The sequence below is a fragment of the Temnothorax nylanderi genome, unplaced genomic scaffold (assembly GCF_030848795.1).
Source record: "Temnothorax nylanderi isolate EJ_2023f unplaced genomic scaffold, tnyl_v1.0 TNYL_tig0275_pilon, whole genome shotgun sequence".
NCBI lineage: Eukaryota > Metazoa > Arthropoda > Insecta > Hymenoptera > Formicidae > Temnothorax > Temnothorax nylanderi.
In genome coordinates, this window is record NW_027249337.1 from 203,414 (window position 1) to 229,611 (window position 26,198).

At 38.1% G+C, this 26,198-nt stretch overlaps 1 protein-coding gene across 6 annotated transcripts in view; it reads left to right on the forward strand.

Moving 5' to 3' along the window:
• Window positions 1–26,189, forward strand: part of LOC139780389 (cyclin-dependent kinase 4) — an 89,936-nt gene extending 63,747 nt beyond the window's left edge. For 3 of the 6 annotated variants that reach the window (XM_071719014.1, XM_071719015.1, XM_071719016.1), the window contains exons 3-6: window positions 23,042–23,736; window positions 23,918–24,277; window positions 24,686–24,846; window positions 24,934–26,189. In XM_071719014.1, coding sequence (XP_071575115.1) covers window positions 23,042–23,736; window positions 23,918–24,277; window positions 24,686–24,846; window positions 24,934–25,156 — 1,439 coding nt within the window. In that variant the 3' untranslated portion in view covers window positions 25,157–26,189. Of the gene's footprint in view, window positions 1–9,430; window positions 9,758–12,589; window positions 12,830–14,905; window positions 15,002–23,041; window positions 23,737–23,917; window positions 24,278–24,685; window positions 24,847–24,933 lie in introns of those variants that run through there. The other 3 variants (XM_071719019.1, XM_071719017.1, XM_071719018.1) reach the window with 3 other exon arrangements.
• The last annotated feature ends 9 nt before the right edge of the window (window positions 26,190–26,198 follow it).

The window sequence follows — 26,198 nt, forward strand, 5'->3', positions numbered from 1 at the left end:
ATTCCTGATGGTAGGTGTATAAGAACCTGAAAATCCTCGATCTTGTCCTTCGAATCCGGCAAGTCGTTTCGTAACAGGTATCCTTTCCTACCAGGTTTTCCTTTTATATCGTTTTGTGGTTTGGTTGGAAAAGTCTGTTTGAATTGTTTTAGTATACCAAATATATTTTAAAAGTCATGATTATATACACTTATTTACGCTAACAAATTCTTAAAACTTGCCATATAATTTTATACGTATTATAAAATTTTATAATTTTACATAATGTAGGTTTTGTGTGTGTGTGTGTGTGTGTGTGTAACTTTAAGAAACACTCACGCATATTAATTGTCTCAAATATTTCTACTCGCGTAATACTTGTCGCGTTACTTAAATGGAATTATATATTCGAGGGAATATTACTTTCATATGTAGAATTAGCTGGCCTGCTTTTCTGACTCGCTAATTTTGTGAAAGCTTGACAGCTGCAAGACGTATATCATACGTACGTCTCTATTTCTTTCTGGTAGTTCTGTATTATTTTCTCTGGCAAATGATATGAATACCATGTGTTTTCCTATCTAATTGTACATCTTCTTTTTTCCTCTTTCCCAATACGATAAAAACGGGTTGGGAGTTGTTTTGAATATTTTAAATGATATTGATTTAACGCCATCACTGAAATTTATGCAATTTAGAAGTTATTTACATATTTAATATAGAAATAATACTTATATATTACATTATGTATTACACGGATTTTATAAAAATATAATACTCTTTTTGTTAAAAATTCCTTAGAATCAATTTTTTTTCTAAAAAAGTGTAAATTTAAGGCATTAATTAATAATATCGAGCAATTAAATAAAAACAGGATAAAAAAGTCGAGCTTTAAATGAAAAAGATATTTATTTTGACCGGAAAACATTTTTTTCACTTTTTCATTAATAATCAGGATCTATTTATCGATTAACCTCACGTATCGGCACACCCGGTTCTATAAGCAACTACTTTAGTGGGATTGTCCGCATTGCACTATACGGCGCACGGAGAATTAAAATTGCATTTTCTATGTAACGGGCAGCCCCCTGGCCAAGTGCGCATGAAATTGCTCGGTCAGTAACTGATTCTCATCTGGAAAGAAGAAGAATAGAATATGAAGAAAATTATCTTTGCGTGAGTGGAAATAGAGTCTTGCTCATTAGATGTATTCACCATATTTAATCTTTAGAGGACAGGAAGCCTATTTTTATAGGTTTCAAACTGTTTATGCGCTAAAATATCATATATAAGATTTTTTTGATAGGGAACTCTAAGGGAATCTAAGGGAAACAAGTGAGAATAACCAATTCTGAGAATTGAAGCGATTACTCTTATCTTGTTAGAACTCTTTTGTGAAACCTTTAAATACTATGTCCCTTCTACCTTTACTATTTTTCTACTCTATAATACCTTTACTCGTAAATAAAAATTTTTTCTCACAAAGTCCTTCTCATAAATTTGTTTGCATTTTTTAGCTCTGAATTTCAAAATATATTTTTATAACAAGATTTTACAAAAAGTATTTCCATATTTCTCATTTAAAATTAAATATAAATAAATAATAATTTATTGAAATTTACAATTATATGAATATTTTATTCAATTGTTCCATTTATGTTAATGCACCAGACGTGAAGCCTATTTTTAGGCTCCACGGGAGTCACTTATTTTTCGTAGTATAACACTTTAACACATATGAAAGTTATACTTCATACATAACGTGTTAAAAAAGTATATATTTCATACATAACATATATGAAAGTTATAAATAAAAATTATAAAAAATCATTTTAAAAAACTGCCCGTTCTCTAATGGTTAAATATTTGATAATAACTACTTGCTATCACATCCATCATTTATGTTGAAAAGAGATGCGGTTTCCAATTTCGTAAAATATAGTACTTATAAGAATTACGTACAATATCACCCAGCTTAATTGTATTTAATTATATTTAAGTAAGATACATAATAATATTCTTTACTACTTTTATTGCAGTGTAACTATACACGGAGAAAAAAATTATGTTGTATCAACAGCATTAGTCTAATTGGAAATAATCTTGTTAATTCAATACGTCATTTTTTGTTTTAATAAAATAAATATTTCTTTTAATAAAATAAGTATTGTTTCACTAATACTGTTATTGAATTAACAAGATTATTTCCAATTAGACTAATGCTGTTGATATACAACATTATTTTTTTCTCTGTGTATCATTATTTTAACTTGTATGTTTAAATGCAAATTGAGAAAAACAAAATATAAGAAAAAGTATTTATTTATAAATTTTTAACATCACACTTTTTAAGAAATTTAAACATTTCCTTGAAACGAAATGAGAGAGAGAGAGAGAGAGAGAGAGAGAGAGAGAGAGAGAGAGAGAGAGAGAGAAAAAGAGATTTCTAAATTATAAATTTTGAATTTTTTAAGGGGTAACGCCACTCTAGAATTTTCAAAAAATCGATTTTTTTTGCTTAAACGATGCTTTAAGGTCTTAGAAATAAGGTACACTTGGTTTCAAAGCTCGGAAAAATCTCTATTATCCCTTTTTCGTAATCAGTCTGCCGGCGCGGAATGCATCTGTGAATGTTAACTGAAACTTTAAACGCGTTTTTCTCGAAATCACTTTTTTAAAATCGGGCGGAATCAGAACTTGAGCAACTTTTATCCGATTGACTTGAAATTTTGATTGAAACTTTACAATAACATTATCTTTAGAAGTATCTATGGATTTTGCGATAAGTTGAACAAAACTTTTTTTATAAACAATTTTGTGCGAAATTTTTTAGCGAAAAATGAAACATTTTTTTCCAACATGCACCATTCTTACAAAAAATGATATTTCGCAATTCCCATAGGTACTTCTATAGAAAATCTTATATATTTTTCAAAAATCTTTGAATTTTTGTTCCAACTCAGAAATTATAGGAGCTTCGATTCCGCCCGTTGGACGACTTCCGCAAAAAGGCACTTTGGATCAATGGCTCTGGCGCCGCCATTTTGTCAATAAAAAATTAATAAAAAAAATTTTTTATACTTTAATATATAGATAATAAATAGAATTAAACCGATTTTTATTTATGATTATTGTATTTCTGAAAAAAATTATCAAAAATTGGCTTTTTTGGGACTCTAGAGTGGCGTTACCCCTTAAGTTTAATTTTAGAGTGAAATATTTGCACTTATTGCTAGTTGATATAGCATGCTGATTTTTGGCATAACAGTTTACGATATTTAAAAAATAAGCTCTGCGCTTATTACTAACAATAAGCATCTTGCATTAATTTTTTATTTTATAGGACTGCAGGTTGAACCGTAATTTTTACTTGCTAAATTTAAAACATGTGAAATTTTCGCCGGGATATTTTTCTAGAGTGCATATATCAAATTTCTACTTCCTGTAATTAATAAATGTATGTAATAATTAAATAAATTTACAGAATTGCGTGCGGTGTAGAGAAAAGATTTAGTCATTTTCCAATTTTAGAAATGTACATGTTGTTTATCTACATTTTTAATTAATTTAAAACTATGTTGTGTATATACCAAATTAAAAACATGTAAAAACTTCATGGTTTGTAATTAATCTGAAAATTATCTCTTCCCTCATATTTATGAGTTCGGAATTTAGCAATCCTCGAGGCACTCGAGCCATCCAGTGATCGTACAGCCAAACCACCTCAAGTTCACCTTAAACGATCTCTAACGATTTATAATTTGCGTTAGAAATTAATCGATTTGGACTGACTTCAAGGACATGTTTTAAAACTATTAACATGCAATTAAGAATAAAAATACTTGTTTCTTATTATTTTAATGTATCTATAGTTAAAGTTCATAAAAATCGGAAAGTATCAATTGGGAATGCTTTCTCGTTAGTTTTGACCATTAGTTGATAATATAGAAAATGAATAACTCCACACACATACTTCTTTTTTTATAAATAAATAAAATGTATATTTTATAAAAATAAAAGTAATAATAGCCTCATAGATAAATTGAATAATTTCGATAAAAATGCAACTAATAGATTAAAAATCTTCATAAAATTCCGAAATGATGGCTAAATAGTATGATTATCTTTTTTAATATATAACTGTCTTCAAGTGCGTTTATGTGCAAAAAAAATTGCAGCGCCCGTTAAAACGATATTCAAGAATATACTACTATTTTTCTTTACTGTGTTTATTACACAACGCGCGTGCTCCGAATTTGTCTTCTTTTCTATTCTCCTGTAAATCATATTCTAGCTTTGTAATGTGTCTTTCATGCACTTGCATCTCTCAATTATCTTATATTTCTATTAATTCGAGAAATTTTTATACAAAGAAAATATGACGCAGATGACAGTTGAATATTATATTAATTGTCAATTAATGTACGAAATAGTTGCGGAAATACACTGGCATATATATTTCTATTTTGTAAGAACATTTATAATTCTACACAGCTAATACACAACAAAAAATATTTTGGTTACAAAATTTACGTTCAATCGATAAATCTGATAATAATCTTTGCGTTTCTTGAAAATGAAGTAAACAAAGAGTTACTCTTAATTATTTATCTCAAATAATGAGAAATATAAAATATTGATATATCTTCATTTTAACTCGATACATCAAATGATATACGAAATACATTAGAAACTCAACTAACAAGTTGAACTTCTTATCTACCATCAGTAGATATATAAACATACGAACTCTACAAAAAATGTATTTATAAAAATACTTTTATACATATACATATCCTATTATTAGTTACCATATATACCAAAAGTATATATACAGCAAGGATTGCAATAATGCAATCTTTATATCCAAATAATATTTTATATTTGCAAAAATTTCTTAAAGAGATAATCGATACTTTTATTAATATTAATTCCAAAAAATTAATATACGTAAATGAATAATGCTATTAAAATCTGTGAATAATTATAAGATAATAGGATAATCGAGTTGTAGAGAGTATCGATACGGTAGAGCGTAAAGGATTGACCGGGCGTCAAAATTTTATTAAGTACGCTCAATCGAGGCGAGAGGAAGCATAAACGACGTTGGCGTCTGCGTCAGGCGCGCAATTACTGTCTTCGTTTTAAGCGTTGTTGTGCCGTCGATGATAGTCAAAACGAACATCCGGACATGGAATCAGAGATGGAAGAAAACGAGACAAGTGCAAGATGAGCAACCAGACGAAGCTATCATGTTTAAAAAAAGATTCGAAAAAGGGAAGAAAGAAAGGATCGTGGAAGAGCGCGATCTTGTTGGATGCTGATAATTGGTGGCTTCTAGAAACAGAGAGGACGAGAGAATGCACATTGAATTTAACAAACGCATTTTTATTATCTTTATTTTCTAAAATATATCGCATACTATATGTTTTTTGTTAAATGGTAATTTAGCATTACATTTCATGTTTATAATCCTTTATGTGTTTTATAAATAAAATTAAAAACAACCTTCTACAATATTATATCATAGAGCTGTCAAATGCATCGCGAAATAGAAGTGATAGTCTATAATCATATACTTTTCAATAATTTTCATAATTTGCTTTCTCTCATAATCATAATACATGAACTCAATTTCATCAATCTTTAATGTTGCGACTATTATATGCATCAATATTCGCGAATCACCGTTCATTTCGAATGATATATTAATTTCGTAAATTGCCCCGCTTATCTCTTCCAACATAATCAATTTGACGAATAATCTTGTCGAAGATATCCGCCGTTTCCGACACACATAGCTCACGCGCCCGACCGGCGCATCCTCCTTCCGAAAAGGCCCACATTCCGACACGTCCATCCCTAAACGACGACCAACCCGGATACTCTTCCAAGAAACAGCTGCATTGGCGCGAGCTGGCGAGTCGAAAAAAAAAAACGATGCTGTAAACAGTATCGGGAAAGAATCGCGCGCGGCTTCAAAAAACAAACGAGAAGGAAGGGTAAAAAAGTAAAACAAAATTCGCGTGTCATAACTGACCGAGAGGGTGCAACGAACTAGCCGGGTGGCGGAATGGCGTATACAGGCACGGGACATTCCTTCACAGTCGTCGCTGTGTGTTAATTGCCACTTTTATCCGCAAAAGCCGGTCGCTCGCAGGTTTCCGAGGACATCGGAACGGAAAACGGTTCCCGCGCTGGATCGATCGCAGATCCCTCCCGGTCGCTTTGTGCGACTCGGCTCTCGGCTGCATTGTGAGACTATCGACGTGCCTCCTTCTGTCTCTCTCTTTCTCCCTTCCTGCCTCTTGTCCTTCTCACTAACCCCCTGGCGCTGCTCCTGGTCCCACTGTGCACCAGAATGCCTCCGACCTCACCAAACTAGACGTCGGACTGGTTTTTGCCCAATTTAGATCCCCCATTGTTCGGTCCGCGCTGGTACGAAAAATAAAGGAATCGCTAACCGCGTCCTATTCGCGTACGTTGCATAGGAAAACACCGGCAGTGCCAACGAGCACACGCTCGGCCCCCGTGTCAAATTGGTGTACGTTTGGTACGAGATAGGTGCAAGGTCAAGACGCCAAAGAAGTGAGCGCGGGCGGGTAGTAATCTAGACGGTTTCTTATTTCGTCAGATCTTTAGAGAAGTTTTTGCCTTTTGCTGCGCTAGAGTATACGGATACATTTTTTATCACACCTCAGCTCGATACGCCCGCTGACATTCCTCCGTACGACTGGCTCGACTCTACTCCCCAAGTCTTGGGATGTAGACAGTCTTGGCTGACGAAGTTTTATATTTTCTTAGCGTGAGATATTTTAACGGACAACATCGTGTTTTAGTCGCGCGAATAGTCCGCTAGCCAACGTGAAACGCTAGAAGAAGTGCTAGCCGCGACATTTCAACGCATCGATAAGAAGCTGAAGTGCAATATCGACATGTTCCCAGGACTACCTACGTACAGTCGGTTCATTGTGCTTTCTCCGTCCCTCTCGAAGTAGCACACTAAAATGCGATGAAAGGACCTCTATAAGCAACCAGGTGTAGACGGTCTCCAGGTGTTTCTCAGTGCAACGTCAAGACAACCCTGGCATTATCGTCTTCATTATTTTTGCTTGAAAGTATTCTGATGTATTTTTGGAAATTGTTCAATCGGCTATTTCACTGTGTCAAATAAAATACTTCAGACCTGATCTCTCTGTGTCGATCAATCGGATATCTGATATATAGTTATCTTCTAGTGTGTAAGAATAGTAATTACTAATTATTCCTTCGATTTTCAATTGTCGATTAAATGCTAACGATAGGCCTGAAGATTAAACCGAAAATTAACTCTCTCTCCATTCAGAAACGAAAAGTACATTTAGATCCACGTTCCCACTGTGTGCATTCCTAGAAACGATCTACAAGTAAAATGTGCGTTCTCCTTCTAAGTGGCTTGAATAATTTAATGAGAATCCATTGCGGCAAAAAAAATAGTTACTTTGTCGGTGCACCGGGTCCTCATTATACGGCACGTAACGGAACTCAATCCTCCTCTATTTCCAGAGTCGCCAGGTATTTTTCTATGGTGGAATGTGTCGCGCGCAGCACCATCCATTGTTACGAAGACTCGCCATCTAATTCTCCCTGCTTTAATTACCCTACAAGATGCGACACTCTCATTAATGAATAGCAAAGTTTCCATTGTATTTCTTGATGCAATGATAATAATTGAACTGAAAGGACCACGCCAAAAATAGATACGATTTTTAAATTAATTATTTGTTATTAATTACAATATCTCATCGATTGATAATAAGAAAAGAAATAACAATAATGATAATAATAATTTGTGAACGTAAATGACAAGGGAGTATCTTCTACACGCGTTTATTTGGATTTCAATTGATTATCAATCGACTTGCTGGATTTGTAACCAAGTGGAACAGCGTAAACCACAGTAGCTCGTCGGACGGCAATAATGGTCATTGATTCATATACGTCATCTGGCTACAGTATGCGTCACTGCGTTACTGCACTTATATGTAGAAACAGGCGGCGTTAGATGCATCACTGGTTCGTCACGCGGGATAATTCCGCGCAAGCTGCTCGAATAACCGAGTGACGCTTATGAAAAGTCTCCTAATCATCATCCGCGGGCGCCAACGTTAGTCATTCACAGATATATAAAACAGAATAATGTTCTTGACCATTTATAGTGTGTTCTTGATTTCAGGCCAAAGAACTCGAGTTAGCCTCACATCGGTACGCGTATAAAAATTACGCGGTTTTAGATAAATATTTTACAAAATTGTAACTTCTGTCTAATAATTTTAAGGAAATTTTGAATTTAGAAGAACGTATAATTATGCTATTTGCAATATTTCTGCGAAACGTACAGAATTTCTGCAAGATTATATTTAAATGTTTTAAAAAGTAAAGTATTGCTCGTGATAATATCTTCTATTGTGATCGTCGACATAGAATACGAAGGAAAAGAAACACTTGAGTGAAATTATCAAGAAATCAAACACATTTAGGTCAATCAATAATACGACGCATGTAGGACTCTTTAATCCTATACCTTCGACGCCGTACGCCTTGCCCTTACTATAGCACCGAATTCCGATCACGTGTAGACAGTATGCAACGACATACTTTCCTACGCCGGAAATTCAAACACAAATGAAGAGCTAACAAAAATACAGGTCCAATTAAATATTGTGCCTATATATGCTTGCACGCTCCGCGTGGCGACTTCTTCACAGCCGTGGTTGTAAAATGAAGTATAAAAGAAGCGATCGAAGTGCTCCGGAATTCCAAGCTGAAGGAACGTTCCGCCATAAATTTCAGAAATTAGCGAGGGCCTTTCTCTACTCCGCCGACATGCTTGGCGCTTTACATCGTCGGCGATAACGGAATTAATATTCTGAAAAGAATTACAAAAATACTGCTCTATTTGGGAAAAAAATAGTCATTTAAAAAACCTAATAATTATATACGCGATCAAATGACTTGTAATTAGCAATTTTTAGCAAGCGGATAGCTCTCTTTCATCGATTCACTAGTTAATAAAACAATTAATTTATCTTATCGGAAAGACAATGCGAACACATTGGAATGAAGTATCACGATCTAAATTTAAAAAAAAGAAGATATCCATCGATTCTGTCATTATGTTCACGATCGGAGCTTTTCTCTCTACATTCTCGTTATTTTATCACTTCACTCGGCAACAAGTGGGAAGGTTTTATTTCCAGCATTTTCGACACTTCACGTTCACGCTCGAACATGCGACTCGACACAGAAGACAGTAGTTACAGCCCTGATACTAAAGCGAGCCCTGCAAAGGGCCCGGCGAGAGCCGGCCCCACTCCTGGGGCCAGACCCGTGCTGGAGCCTCTCGGCCCATTCCATTCCATTCCGGAGCCGTAGTCGTCTCTCGCGTGCATCGCCCGCCGGAGGAAGCATTCCATTCATGTCTCGGAGCGCGCAACACGCTCGTCGCCGCGCCGCGTGAGAGAGAGAGAAAAGGCCACGAGAAAGTGAGGGCCGTTCGGGGCCCCGCCGCGCCGCGAGGAGAAGCGCAGGGTCTCCTCGCTACTTGGTGGGCCGCCTTCAGCGACGGACGGACGGTGATGACGGCCGTGATGACGATCGACGGGTTCGCCAGGAACGTCAGCCATCCGACCTGCAAGCGCGTCCAACAACGCCTGCTAGCACGTGGTCCTGCGTTATTGTCTGATGGGCACCGCGCTGAGCGTGTTCGGGCCTTCGGGGATGCAGTGAAGCTGCACTGGTGCGTTCTTTTGTTTACCTTCTTCTTCTGCTCTTCTTTCTCTTCTTTACACCGCTTTTTCGTGCTGCGCGCGTTTCGCGGGGATCGTAGGTAGAAACGATACGGACGGAGTATTTTTATAGTATACTGACGGAGAAGTTCCGTGCGAACATCCATCGGGGAGGTGTGAAGATAATAACGCGCGGCGTATTATCTCACTTTTAGTTCGAGATAGAGAGAGAATTGGGTGTCTGTAAATATAACGGCTTGATTAAGAGGTTTATCACGTGTTTGTGCTACTGATAAAGACGAGTGGTTTAGAATGGTAGAACGTTCAGCGAGAGATGTCTGTCCTGTCGGCGTCGGCGCCGATTAGAATGCCATGGGAATCTCCCGCTGTTCCCGATTTTCCGAGTGGCCAACGTGTAGTTCCAAATAACACAGTGTCCAAAATCGGGCCGCCCTCAAGCCGACTTATGATATGACGTCTTAAAGACGTTATTAAGAAATATAAGACGTCTTTAAGACGTCTTATGTCCCGATTTTGGACATTGTATTGTCTGGAGATTCCCGGATCTCGTTTTGCGGGCGGAATTAAAAGAAATTCCGCGATTGAACTTCAGATCGCGCGACCTTTGTCGCGACCGCGGAATGTAATTATGTAATGTAATTAGCGGAACAGTATAATCTTATATTATTTCCACGTTAAAATCGCGTATCGGCACTGTCGCGTTCGATAAAACCGTAATCGGTAATATGACTCAGTCCGCGAATTATCTCTCCAATATCGGGCTACATATTTTGATCTCTATCATATCTGTTTTCGGCCGATTTAAAATCATTCACCGGCACCGGTGAATCGCGAAGGCCGGCGGCGCTATTGTAAATAATCTTTATTTAGCAAAACGGACCGTGGAGCTCGTAACCCGTCACTCCGAGACTTTCTTCGTCTCCAGAGCGCATAACCATCGCGCATCCTCCGCATGCTAACGCGGCTGTTGAACTCTCCAGTATACTCTCACTTTATATATGTATATACATATATATATATATATATATATATATATATATAAGATTATCGTCTTTAAATCATCCGATGCAATAGCCCCGCCGTGTATCGCCAATCTATATATACATATGCATGCCTCTCGACAAGAGATATTCCGGAAGGCCTTTCGAAAGAGACGTTTCAGCGCAGCCTCCGTGCATCAGAATTCCTCCACGGTGGCGGCGCGCGGCGCTCTCCTCCGACAGGATTCTCCCGAAAGCACGGCGGGATCCGGCGCAACGGAGCGACAGACTCGCAATTTTTACGACGACACGGATGTTGAAATAACGGACGGGGGATCCTGGTCGTTGCGCGCGCGCGGTCGTCGAAACCGCCGCACTTCCTTTGCTTCCCTCCGTGGGTGATAGTGTCAGGCGCGGATGACGAATGTGTAATGTCGCGCCGCTAATTTCCCCGGGAATATGCATACGACTCCGCCGGCGTGTGACGATACCGAAGTCCCGTAGCTTGCGGCTACGACGAACGACGGGCCGTCCTGATCGTTTAACGTCGCAGCGGAATATAAAAGTTGCATTAAACTGTGACTTCCACTTAGCAGGTTAAAAGTAATATCGAGACGGACTCGTTATTATTTTCAACCCGGAATGAAAACCCGAATTTCATTAGACGACCAATCGCACAATGTACTCCATAGTGTAGTTTCGAATAATGCAAAGTCCATCTCGCGCGTAAACTACAAATTATTCGTTATATAAGCCTGACTCGGAAAAGGATGATAGGTACATTAGATATACTAGATAGCACATTAGATATACTAGCGAGTCCATGTTAAGCATTTCACATTACCAGTGTATATTTTCAGACTGTATGCTGATATTTGCATATACTCGGCAGGACTTTACCATCATTCGCGGAACAACGAGATATTCATGATCCTGCATTGAATAAGCGTACATAAATTCCCACGATAATAATCGGTTTCTGTATACATCGTCAGTAATCGGCGTCGTGTTAACAATGTACTCTATTTTCTGAAAAATTTGTATGAGTAACGGGGAAAAAAAATCAGATTACTAAACGGGATTTTCAGAATCACTGACCCGTGTAACGTTGCATTCGTTTTAAAAATGTACGCCGATTAACATATCATTTTTTTATGTTATGCAGACGAAATAAACATTGGAAACTCAATTGCAATTGCTATAATATAAATAATATATTGGCATTTTATATAGCTTAAAAATGTATTGATCTTCTCTTTATTAATAATTGGAGTACAATACAATACAGTACAATAAATAGCGATTATTTAACTTACAATTAGTGATTAACGTTCGAGTTTGTTTTAATTTATTTATATATATATATATCCCCTGGGATATTATACATATTTCTTCGTGTTGATTTTATCCTTCAAAACACATTATATTACGATTATTATAACTTTTGCGCTCTCGTGGTAGAAAAATAATACTGAGAATAATCGGCAGACATTTGACAAATGGTTCTCTATCCGGAACGCTTGAAATCCGCATTTCCACGCCCATTAGGATTGCAAACTTGCAGTTTCCCAGAAGAGAATCCGACAGCATCCAACGTGCTTGGGTATCGTCCAAGAATCGCCCGCGATTATATTGCTCGAAACTTCAACCGGAGTGACGTGTTACTCCGGGATAGCTGATTGAGCGTCGTGAATCACATTCCACTACCGTATAGGCAGGTAGTACACGCTGAAACGTCATGATCGTTTCCGCGAACGTACTCACTGGGAAATCATAATCTCGCTCCGTTCATATAAAACTCCGTGGCGTATCGCGTGCGCGGCCATTCAGTAACTCGAACGAGCCACCGTATACATCGGCTCCGGCGGCGCGCGTCTCTCTCGTCCCTCCAAAACACCAACTCACCGAGACCCTGAGTCTTCGGAGCAGCGGCGGCGCGCCCTCCCTTTCTCTACCCAGCCAGCGCCTCCCAAACTAGGGTTCCGCGAGATGACGAAAAATTACACGTTCTCCGCCGCTTGTAAAGCCTATTTAAACGACGCGCCGTCCGCTTTAGGGATCACTTACTGCGGCCATAAATATGTAAGTACATACGGGCGAATATCGACTCTGTTTGCTCTTCAGTATATTACGAGTTTGTTTTCTCTTTCTCTCTCTCTTCTCAGTCACTTTTTTACTTATTTAGAACATAATGCAAGGAAGATACAACATTAGAAAAGCTAGATTATATTAGGGGAAGAATTGTAAATCTTACATTTGAAGCTTACTAATATTAACCCTTAAATGCCACACCTCTCAAGAATCTCGTAAATGACACATGGGGTCTAAAAGACCCCAGCATGAAAAATGTCTCCTTACTTATTGATTTTTTGATATTTAGTTATGAAAATTATTTTCAATGTTGTTCAAGGCTTAGAAAAGAGAATAAAATGCTTATATTGTTAAAATTTCAATTTCAACATAGTATAAAAAATTAAGATCGTCAACAGTTAAAATATTGGCTCCAAAATAAAAAAAAATAAAAAATAATAAATAAATAAATATGAGCTCCATTTTTGGCGGGAACATTTGAAAATATATCATTCTAAAGGGTCTGGGGTCCGCTGGACCCCGGGTGGCATTTAAGGGTTAATAATCTTTGGAAGATATTTTTTGTTTTAAAACAGAGCGAAAAAGAATTTATTAATTTCTGTTGTAAACATTTACATATAAATTCTAGTAGATAGACCATAAATGATGGCTTTTTTATTGCTTTTATATATATTTTATGAATAATTTTGCTGCTTACATATTTTTTATTATTTATATATATATTTCATAGTGTGTGTATATAATATATATAGTGACCACTATTAGTTTAGGCAAATAAAAATAGACCATGGATCGATTATGTTGATGCACAGACTTCAACTGGTTTCCTGCACATCAGTCTGTATGTTTTAAATTACAATGTCATTGACATAACAAACGCGTAACGACAAATTATAAATTACCGCTTAGACTTGGCGCCTGTAATTCATTCACCGCGGAAGATTGAAAATATCACCTCTATCTATCGATTACACGAGTCTGCATTCGCTCGCGAAAGGCGTGTATCTATAAATAGCATCATGTGTCAACACAATTCCTCGTGTAATTCAAGGGTACAGAAATCTGCAATATTCAGATGCAACGATCTTAAGATGGTCTGATATTAAACTATACGCTCTTCAGTCATTTAAATAGAGATACCGAGAGATGTAGGATCAATATCTTCCTTTCTAACATAACGAACTTGAGACAAAGCCTTACAATTAGGTAAATATTTCAATAGTGTCAAAGTACGATAGATAACAATCCTGCATAGGATTGTTCAATGAATAAGAGTGTAGCCCTATTGAATATTTTATTTCATTTAGTTGGGATTATAAGTTTAGGATCGAGATACCAACTCGAAACTGTTACCCACTCCAAGTGCAAGGGTTTTCGAAGTTATCTTCGAAGGTCTCCCCTAGCCCTCTCTTTCGGAGCAACGGAGTGCGTTTACTCTCCGGTAATCCGATCGTGGCTCGGGCTGGAAAATAGGACGAGCAGCTGCAGAGAGAAGAGAGGTCGCGGCTCCCTTAGCATAGAACGCGCAGCCACGAACAACAATCCTCTTCGGAAACCGGCCAACCCGCTCGAGGGCCCGCCGTCAACTGATCGGAGATCGGATCCGTTGAGGCCGGCGTGACGAGCTTCGGTTGTTCTACGGCCTGACCCACAGCTCGGCCTGTGCCGGGTCCCATGCCGCCTCAACGCCGGATACGGCCTGACGATTCGTTGGCCGCGCGCCGGCCGCGATTGTGAGTGGCGAACGGGCTGGTGTGTACGTGACGTGTCGTCGCCTCCTGTGTGCGGCTCATAACCCCCGTTGTGTCTCGCGCGAGTGCTTACGAGCGAGTGCGTACGCTGGGGCATTCGTTTAATACCGTTTCCGGCGCGCGCCGGGGCCGTGCATACAGTTTCGGTTGTGTTGTGTGTCTCGCCGCGCGGCGTCCCGTTCGTCCGTCCACCCGTCCGTCCAGCTCTTGACGTTCTATTTTCTGCGTGCGCTCATCATCATCATCATTTTCTTCTTCATTTCTTCTTCTTCTTCTTCTTCTTCACTACCATCATCTTCGTCTTTATCTTCATTCTCTTCTTCTTCGTCTTTCGCGGAGTATACGCAGCGGTTTCCGCTGTTTCGCTCTTCTCGCGGGAGGTCAGCACCTCAGCCTCAGCGTCGGTTGGTAGGTAAGTGCGGAATGTGGGATTCTCTCGGGGTTGCTGCCGCTGAAACGTGGTAGATGCCGATCTCCCAAAAGAAAAAGAAAACGAGCAAGAGAGAGAGAGAGAGAGAGAGAGAGAGAGAGAGAGAGAGAGAGAGAGAGAGAGAGAGAGAGAGAGAGAGAGAGAGGAGCCTTCCATTGACTCTCGAAAGGAAAGCTCGCGGTAAAATATGAGCGGCCGGTTTCGGTAGTTTTCTTCTCTTTGCGTTGGCGGCCAACGCGGGGGATCCGTCGTGTGTCTCGCGGGTGAAGCCGCCGGTATCGGGGAATCCGCGTAACGATTGGACGAAGACGGTTCGTGGCGAATGTTCGCCAATCGCTTCTCCGCGGGATTCCGATGAAAAATCGCGCGTGAGAGAGAGTCGGAGCGATTTAAATGGGCTTTCTCGCTGATCTCGCGGACGAATGGAAATTCCGGGATGTCAAACCAACCGAATCGCTCGTAGATTTCTTATCTGATAGGTGGACATGATTTGAACGCGGAGTTATATTGAGTAATGAGGATTTTAACGCATGGATAATTCGATAGTCTTCTGCGCGCGAGTGAAAAATCTATAGATCGGAATGTTTTTTTTTTTAATTACAATACGGAGATATATATTTATGTACCGAAGTTATATCTTTCTCTCGAATTATTTCTTGTAGCTTCAAATGTTACAGCTTCGATATCTAAACCTTATGGATTTTCTTTTATGTTTCTCAGAATATAAACAACCGGTGTATTCTCGTCGTACTCATAAAGAATACCATCGTTTTGTTATTTTGTTGCGTGTCATCCAAATACTCGCAGTTTTCAAAAACGTGACGAATCTTTGCAAGAGAATATATCCAAAGTCTAAAGAAATAATTCCTACTTCTCTTTCTTCTCACGCAAGACATACGGTCTTAAATTCATTTATCACCGTGTTTCGTAATATACATCGTGAGAAATGCACTTCAATGGGATTACGGATAGCATATCTATGAAACGCAAGACGAGTGTGTGGAATGTTTCAGCGTGTGTGAAGATAAGACAAGAAGCGACAGCTTGGCGACGGGGTTGGTTTGCCCTGCTCCCGCCGCCATTGTGCGTCCCTCTTGTTTACGAACGGTGTGCATAGAGAACGCGTAGAGAAACCACGTGATATCTTTAACATGGGATATCCTCGAGAAGCTAGATCGCAGCATTTCGTCGCGTAGATAAAAATTTCATAAAATTTTGGGTGTTTTTATTGCACGACCAGCACGACTACTTAGACGAAGCGATTTGTATTTTGGAAATTAATATATACTGATTAATGTGGATGAAAAAGCGATAAATTATTTAAAAAATGAATCAGTGCGGATGTTCAAACGTCGAAATAACTCTTATTTTATTTTCTTCACATCTTCCTCATCGTCTATCTACTGACACGCGCATGTTACTCGAGCAACGAAGCGCGTTTAGCATAGAAAATAATTCTGTTGGCTTATTATTCCTAAATGAATAATTTGTGCTGAACAATATTCCAAGAAAACCGCAACATACATTGCATTCACATTCATTCAAATCTGCAGTTCTGACACATAATAAGTGCAACGCTTGCAGTTCTGTATCTTCTGAGAAATATGATGATTCTCCCACGATAAGGCGTCACTGAACTTGCACATTTGTAGATAACCTATATATTTATATGAACTTTACAGACATCGGTCAATAATTACAAAACTGTTTGCAGCGAAATAATTATCGTCAATTTCCTTCATTTATAAAAATTCCAATAAACACAGCTTGAAGTAAAAATACACTTTTGTTATTTTAAGTGATATAAATCCAATTTTTTGAAATTATAAATTTCAAGAAAATAATAAAGTTAGATTTTGTGTAAAATATTTATAAACATTTAAATATTTATACATTTAAAAAAATATTGCATAGGAAAATATATTTGTTATATATAAGAAAAATTTACTACTTTATTAATTAATTAAAAATACAAAATAATTTCTTTATAAAATAAAACTTTGTAATTGTTTAAAATATTAACTTTTCTCATATACATACGAATTATTTCTACAAAAGAAATATTAATTTTGAACAGCAATATTATTGAATGACCTAACGAACATTATTTTCTATAGATAAAAAATAACGGATGTTATTTTTTTGAAGATAGAGAGATTGTATTCAGCTTCCTGGTGCTCCATCGAAGCGATATATACGATACTGAGTGTGCGTATTCTTCTAGTACGCTTAGGCTGCGTTCGGAAACGTCACCCGGGTACACATGGGTATACTCCCTTCTCCTTCTAACTCGTTGAGATAGAAAGAGAAGGGAGTATACTCGTGTGCACTCGGGTGACGTTTCCGAACGCAGCCTTACGCTCGACTTTTCGTTCTAGAAATAGAAGTGAATGAGAGCGTTGAGCAGGTGTTTGTTGTGTGACAGACTTGAGTACATAGTAGTGTCAATTCCGTGGATAATCTGAAAGCAGCAACGCCCTGTTTACTCGATTCGGTAGTCTAGCGTAGCAAACGAGAGCCCGGAATATCGTTGTCAAAGATTCGTGTGTATTTTCAGCGTTTTTAATTGAATAGGGCCGGCGTAGTGCCCGTAAATTATTCGAGTTCCTAATTAGGCCGTCACTGCATTCCTCCGCAGGGAAGTTTTCCCCGCACAAAGAACGGCGTTCTTTGTCGATTGTTAATTATTTCAATTCAAATAACATTTCATTTTCTTTTCGACAAAATAATAATTCCTTTTTCTACAATACTTTCTGATATTTTCCATCCAATTGACAATTACAAATTGATACAAATACGATTGTCCGTCAGTTCTTCATCCGGAAGAAGATATATACTTATTGCTTTCCAATATGGTTAGTTTAAACATTTTTAGTTTAAAAAGCATAACAATATTTTTGATACACAAAAATGCATAACTCTGAAACTTCACACATTTTTTTGTATACTCATTTTATGTTTGTGATCATTTTTCTGATTGCTAGATTCAATTAAATCGTACCACCTACAATCAAAATTTTACATTTCGTTTGAAATAATCGTTTGATATATAAAAGAGTAATCTTGTGTATTCTTTTTTATCTTTACTAGCTCACTACGAAGTTGTAACGCGGATGCCCGGATTGAGATAAGATAATCTTGCATTTAGAGTGATTGACCGACCTCCTTTGTGCATTCTAAAGTTAATAAAGACTCGATCGAGAATCGTTTCGTGAGATAACACAAGATTTGAGATTTTTAACAAAGTGGATATCGGAGCGCGGTATTTTTGTCATGAATTAATGGCGCACAGTATGTTTTACACTCACATCTCACATGTAGCCGTTCATTCATCCAGCACGGACATACGCATGTTGACGCTCGACTTTGCAAACAATGGGCCGTAAATGTGTGCTTCAATTATGTTGCAATTGCGGCGACGCGTGATTTACTACGCCGCTTACGCTACGCGCTTACATAGTGCGTAAACAATCGTGACACGTGTAACTTTACGGAGCGGCTCGTGCGACCTAAAATTTCGGTGTTTGTCATCGAGAGGGACCTAATGAGCCTAACACCAAACGACTCCGATGGGAAACAATCCTCCTATGAAGTAATGTGACGCGATAATAATTTACTGAGGGCGTTATTAACAGTGCACCCTCTTTTTCTTTTTCTCGCGATATGCAAAAATTGGGACGAGATAAAAGAAAATTGAAGCAAAATAATTTTTTTAACACAATTTTTTAATAGCCTCGTTTTTCTTAATTGCGCTTTTGCATTATTTTCTACCTTTTAACGTTTTACATCCCGAAGTATATACGCAGAAAGACAATTCTTACCATTTAAAATAACGCTGACATGTAACGCTATCGTATTATACAAATCGGAACGTTGCCTATTTTTGCATGGTTTTTTTTTTCAATTTCGGATCTATTTATACATGGAAATTTTGCTGAGTGTATATATCCATCGTGTGTACTTTGCCGAGCAATACGATAAGAAGATTGAGTAACTCGACATTCCGACGTTCGAAAGTTCTTACGTTATCTAATTTACCAGCGGAAGTCGTGTTTTTTCTAAGACGAGCATTACGCGATTTTACATCTCGACGCCACGCCGCGCCGAGTCGATACGTCAACGCCGTACGTCTCGGTTTAGTCAAGACGGTTCAAGTCAAAATTCAGTTGAACCTCTTCTCGTACTCCATCGGGGTATCCTCTTTCGTGCACGGCTGTTTATCTAGCACGAATACTTTTCGAGTTATCAGTTTTTCCCGCGGAGCGTTCCGACCGCTTATCTGCTACGTCAACTTTCTTGGGCCGTTATTCTCGTCCTTTTTACGTGACCCTGGATGTATTATAACAATGTAAAAGAATATCGTACCCTCTCCTGCACCTCGCGACAGCGCGAGAACAGAAAAGATTCTGTGGACAATAAAACGGAGACTTTTCGGATGAGAGGAGGTGTCTGTTGTGTATGTGTTCCGTTCAAACGCTGAAAGTGCCCAAAGAATACTGCGCTCAGTAAACTTTCGCTGGTACGCAATATTTTACGACGTAAATGGCAACTTTTGGAGATCATACGATCGATGAATTTATTAAAAGTCCCGTGAAAAGTGTTGCAGCGATAAGTATTGTGGCCTTGTATTGCAAAATGGAGTTGAAAGTGAATGGAATTCTTTGCAGTGATAAAACATAAAATAAGGATCAAACATGTTGTTTTACGATTTTAGAGACTTGCAAGAGAAAGAGAATATTCTTTGTACGATTATCCAAATTATCTACTTGCTAATAAAAACTAACTTGCTAATAATACATGATAATGGAGTGACGTATTTCTCTTAGTCTCCCCTATGTGTTCCAACACCATGTGCAAAGTACGTAAATACTATTTACAAAAGTGCATTGCATTATATTACCAGCGAAAATTAATTATTGGCGCACCGTTGCGCCTACTAATAGAAATGAATATGAACGAAAAGTAATTACAAAGACAGACAAAATACACGCCTGCACGGCCTGCATCTTCTCGAAACGTCGTGTTAAAAGAGTATTGCTAGACTATATGCTTCATCAACTTCACTGTTTCTCCTTCTTGGTGTCCAACGAAACTGTAGAAACATCTGCCTCTTCCAGGAAGGTGGTCTCGAGATAATGCCGCATATATGAAAACGCGCTCTGTACATAAAAAGTTGCTGCTCGCATCCAGAACGAAGACACGTTTTTCTCCAACTCCGTGAATCGCCCATACATTTCCCTTTTTTCCCTTTTTTCCCTTTCGCTTCTTTCACTTTGCGACAGATCTCGTCCAGAATTTTTCCACAATGGCCCCTTGAAATTTCACGCATTAGGGGCATCCCGTTTCTTTTCCTTCTCTAGGTTCGATGTCAGATATTACGAAAAAAATTTTCGCGATGTAAAAGTCCAGCTTCTTTTCCTTCGTTCGTTCGTCTCGCTCTTTCCTTCCTTCCGCTCGGCTTTAGAATTTCTTATCGTAAGAGGAAGTTGATAGAAGAATTTAATCAAAGCCGCGAGAGTACATCCGTTTACGAAGCGTTCTTCTCCGAAACCAATATGGGTCACTCGACATTATGTCTGTTTAACATAATACAGTGAAAATATTTTATTAATATGATCATTATTCGACTAAACGTAAAAGGTGTTTAGGATTTTCTCCTGACATAAAAGAATATTATGTTTTGTGATATTAAATCAATGACATTGTATTATCTATACCCGGCCTTTTCCCACAGCTAGCATCTAACGGCGGCCATGTGCCACTAAGAAATTACGACGAAGTGATAACAGCGTATAGTTTATTATTTCCTCTGGACGAAGGCGGGCGTCTTTTTTCGGCATCCGGCTATTTAAACCATTTGAATTATGCCACACGGATCTCCCCTATCGTAGCTTCGATTCGTATCTCTTCGCGCCGCTCAATATCTCCAACTTCCTTTCTTGTTCGACACGTTCATCACAGTTTTCCGCGGAAACCAAGTTGACGCATCCGCGTCATACGTATCATTCATAATTAATAGTTTACATAGTTTACATAGCCGAAAATTTCGAGATCAATTTTGAACGTAAAGGAAGATAGCATCAGGTGTCACGTTGGAAATGAGCGTTATGATGAAAAGTAGCCACTTGCCAAGTTATATCTGCTCTCCGATCGTTACGTATCGCAAAAGATAGTGAACTATTCAAGGAGTAAAGTTTTAAAGTTCTAAAGTTCTTAAAGAAAATAGCCGAATGATCCGGTGAGACACGATTGATCTATTTCTTTTTTTTCTTCTTGGATTTCCGTCTGTTACGGACTGATCTTAAGGGAGGACACCACTGTAACTGCCCATTTTCGACTGCCTTCTTTGGTATTTTTTTTTTAGAAAGGAATAAAATATATGGTCAAAAGAACTTTTAGGCTTTATTAGACATATATTAAAGTATGTAAAAAAATTTTTTATTTGTTGAAAAAATACAAAATGGCGGCGCACGAGTCGCTATAGCACTTATTGGTTTTCAGCCAACCCTCTCCGCGGCACGCAGTAGAACTGTCGTAAATTTGATCCTGGAACAAAAAGTGAAATATTTTCGTTAATTATATTAGTTTTAGCAGTGAAGTACGAGGGGAAATAAGAAAATATTAAAAAACAAAAAATAGAGACGAGTTTGAATAAAAAGTTCGATTTTTCGACCATCGAACTTTTTATTCAAACTCGTCTCTATTTTTTGTTTTTTAATATTTTCTTATTTCCCCTCGTACTTCACTGCTAAAACTAATATAATTAACGAAAATATTTCACTTTTTGTTCCAGGATCAAATTTACGACAGTTCTACTGCGTGCCGCGGAGAGGGTTGGCTGAAAACCAATAAGTGCTATAGCGACTCGTGCGCCGCCTTTTTGTATTTTTTTAACAAATAAAAAATTTTTTTACATACTTTAATATATGTCTAATAAAGCCTAAAAGTTCTTTTGACCATATATTTTATTCCTTTCTAAAAAAAAAAATACCAAAAAAGGCAGTCGAAAATGGGCAGTTACAGTGGTGTCCTCCCTTAACAGCTAGTCTGTTAAGATCACCATGGTTCAATCGATATATTTTTCGCGCAACCAATTTACTATCACTGGACCCGAGCGAAGAAGACAAAGGGCAAGGACCCCGGGTGGTGGGGTTTAGGGCCTCCCTTGCGTTCACAAGATGTTCTGGAAAGCCGACGATGAGGCCGGCGTAGCGGGCTATTATATGAGCGCAGGTGTCGGTGCAGATGTCGCGTAGCAGACGGCCCGCCACGATCGCACGTCCCGCTTGCGGTACCGCGTCTCTCGAAATTTTAATAAAACGCGAGCGAAAGAGAGAAGCTAGCTGGTCCCGTATATTTGCCTCACGACGCGAACCCGGGTGTTGCAAGCACGACTGTACAAACACGCATACACACACGGTTTCCGCGCCATGCATTCTTGTCTTCGCGCATTTCTGCATAGATTTGAATGCGGATCTGTCGAGGATCTCGTAGAGACAAACTAAACAATCAGTGATCGGAATCAGCGAGCGGAAGTAAGACCTATCGTTAAGATTCGGGCTTAACGCCGGGATTCTAACTACTTTGTTCTAAATGGCTTATTAAATATAAGTTTTTTCTTACGATTTGCATTAGAAGATTAAGTTCTTCTTTACGATTTGCATTAGAAAATTAAACTTCTATATAATTATATTAAAATTATATAGAAGTTATATTAAAATTTGTATAGAATAATACGGTCTCTCTCTATCTTTCTCTCTCTCTCTGTAAAATTATTCCTAGCAGGGAGATTGAAAGCTTATTGAAACATACAGTTCTTATGCTATAGGAAATTTATGTCTATGTTTGCCGCGTTTATTACACGAAACTGTTAAATTGAACTCTCTATTGATTTGGAGATACTTACAAAAATTGAAATAGAAGTGTCAAGGTTTTCTCTTTTTCTTGTTAAAGAAATTGCCGTGTTTCCTTACTTTTTAATTTTATTACTTCCGTCGACAATAAGAAAAAAATTTGTTTCAGGTAGAAGTCGAGATGTTGTGATGGCTGGTAGGTCACGACGTTCGAGCACAGAGCTCGAACCAGATTTATCGACGCCAACTGCCCCAAAGAGACCCAAGCAATCCGAAACCTCGTCCGAATCGTCTGGAGAGGAGCACCTAACGGAAGTGGAAAGTACCGAGGCGCCGCCGACCACGAGTGAGATATCTTTGCAGGCGGAGGTTGTGCTCGTCCGGGAAGGGGACAAACGACTCTCAGATGTTACGGAGGAACAGGCGGGAACGTCGAAGCAATCGGTTTTGATCGGCGAAACGTCCCCCCCGGAATCGACCGAGACGGATCTCCCCGAGCGAGAGAGCGAGACCGCGCCGATCCCGAGTACCTCGAGGGAAGAACCCGAAGAACAGCTCGGCACGCTGAAATCCATTGTAATGAAGTACAGCGATCAGGGCGAGCTCTCTGGTCCTTCCGGGAAAAGATCGGAGGAGACGACGGTACAAAGTTTCTTACTGCGCGAACATGCGTCGTACGAGGACCTGTCCCTTATCGGGAACGGCGCTTACGGAACGGTGTACAAAGCTAAGGATAAGACTAGCGGTCAAATCGTAGCACTTAAGAAAGTCAGGATACCTTTGACGGAGGACGGTCTGCCTATGTCCACGCTAAGAGAGATTGCCGCCCTGAAGTCGCTCGAGCGATACGAGCACCCACATATCGTAAGTACCTTTTAATCACAATATAATCTCTATTCATAAAATAACTACGTACGAATATATCGCGAAATCTTCAATATTCTGCATTTTCTAACAAAAATAGGATATTGTTATTCATTAATTATGTTCTTAATACTTAATAACGTAAATGTAAATACGATATATACGTTTGCTCTCTTCCCAGGTCAGATTATTGGACGTCTGCCAAGGAGATTATCTTGATTTACCGTCGGGTGACGGTGAACGTTCCGAAAGGCTGGACCGTGGTCTCACCCTCTGGTTGGTGTTCGAACACGTTGAAAGAGATCTCGCTTCGTACATTGCTCAGCATCGGAATAGCTCGCCACGATCGGGCATCCCGCCGTATCTCGTGAGGCAAATGTCGAAAGAGATACTCTGCGGGGTAGAGTTTCTACATAGCCATAGAATAATACACAGGGACTTGAAGCCGCAGAACCTTTTGGTAACACGGGAAGGAAGAATTAAGATCGCGGATTTCGGTCTGGCTAAGACCTACGACTTTGAGATGAGATTAACTTCCGTGGTACGTGGACAGATATAGCATATACAACGTATTACAAATTATGTGCTTTTGTCGACCACAAATATCTCGACAAATTCAGATTATATTTTGATTGATTACAATATTTAGAATTAAAATTGATATTTAAAATTAAAATTGAGCTTATTTATTATAATCTTTTCTTTAATGAGATTAAAGTGATTTAAAATCAATCAAAAAATATTATTGGTTTATTGATTTATATATATATATATATATTTTAAGTTTTTAATTTTAAATATTAAATTTATAAATAATAATGTATAAAGACAATCGTCGTTTTGTGTTTTACTTTGGTATCTGTAGTTCAAAGAAAATAAGCAATGTTTGATATATGTATTATTTAATATCGCTATTAATAAAACCTTGTAATATTTTGTACATCTATAGGTTGTAACCCAATGGTATCGAGCACCTGAAGTACTTTTAGGATGTTCCTATGCTACTCCTGTAGATGTTTGGTCTGTCGGATGCATACTGGCAGAACTTTGCAAGCTGGAACCGTTATTCCCAGGTACCAGTGAAGGCGATCAACTGGACAGAATTTTCCAGTGAGTTATACTTTTCTATACTTTTTCAGAATAAAATTTGCATCTTCCAATATATTTCTATACATTTCGCGCCCTTCCGTTTTTTAGAGTTTTGGGTACTCCGTCGCAGCAAGCGTGGCCAGAGAATGTATCGCTCAGTTGGACAGCTTTCCCATACAGACAACCTAGACCTCTCGGTGCAATAATACCAGATCTCAGCGAACATGGATTAGACTTAATAAGGAATATGCTCATGTTTGATCCTCATAGTCGTATAACTGCAGCTCAAGCCGTAAGACACCGATACTTTTCCGAGGAGGGCGTACAATGACTGTTCCATAAGTTATGTAGACTTATTGCTGGATTAATCTGGCAAACTCAGACTGACATAATTATATTCAGGAAGAGAAGTATAAACCTACTACAACAGTATAAAATATTATAGTACACACGTAGAATTACTAGTAACACGTTGATTATTAAATATCTAATCCGAGTATTAACGATCACTCGTGCGTATAAATGCTACAATATTATAAATTCAATTAGCATTTAAATTTGTTATATCGTATTAAATAGTAGTCATTATACATATCCCTTACTTTTACACAACTAGCCTTGCGTAATTAAGTTATTAACAGTAAATATAACAACCTAATAAGTTTGAGAAATAAGCTCCATAATATTTAAGTTAATTTATCCTAGGTACCTTTATGTACAATGTGAAGATGAGACAATTATTATTATTTTTGATATGTTATTTATTTACATAATAATGTCTTAACGTTTCAGTCAGTTGTCTTTTTATAATGACGTTATGAATTATACCTCTCAGTAACTTTTTTTTTATTTCACAGCAGTTATTACTTAGCGGTTAATAGTTTAATTGTATGCACGAAATTTGCATTAGTTACGTAAAATACGCGTAGTTGCGGCAAATCCTATTAGAGATACAAAAAAGCGATTGTATGTATGACATACCTAACTTAAGTTTTGATTCGATGTGAAATTAGTGTAAATCTAATTGTAAGATAACGCTATGTATATTTTTTTTATATAAGTAGAATTACTTTTCTAAGACTGGGGCCTTTTGCGACCCATTAGGGACACGGGAATGATTTAAAGATCTTCCGAAGAAAACCAGAAAGCGCACTGCCATTATACTTTGTATGTACCATGAGCCATTGCAATCATTAATAGCGTATTTTTATTACTGTACAATATCGACGACACGTGTATAAAGCAATAAGTAACAATAATATTTATGTGCCCTTAGGGTGCATTATTGTGTTAAGAATGTCGAAAATGGATAAGCGCATTATTAAGAGAAGACTGTCCTATGAAATAAAAGTTTTATAGTTTTACATGCAGGA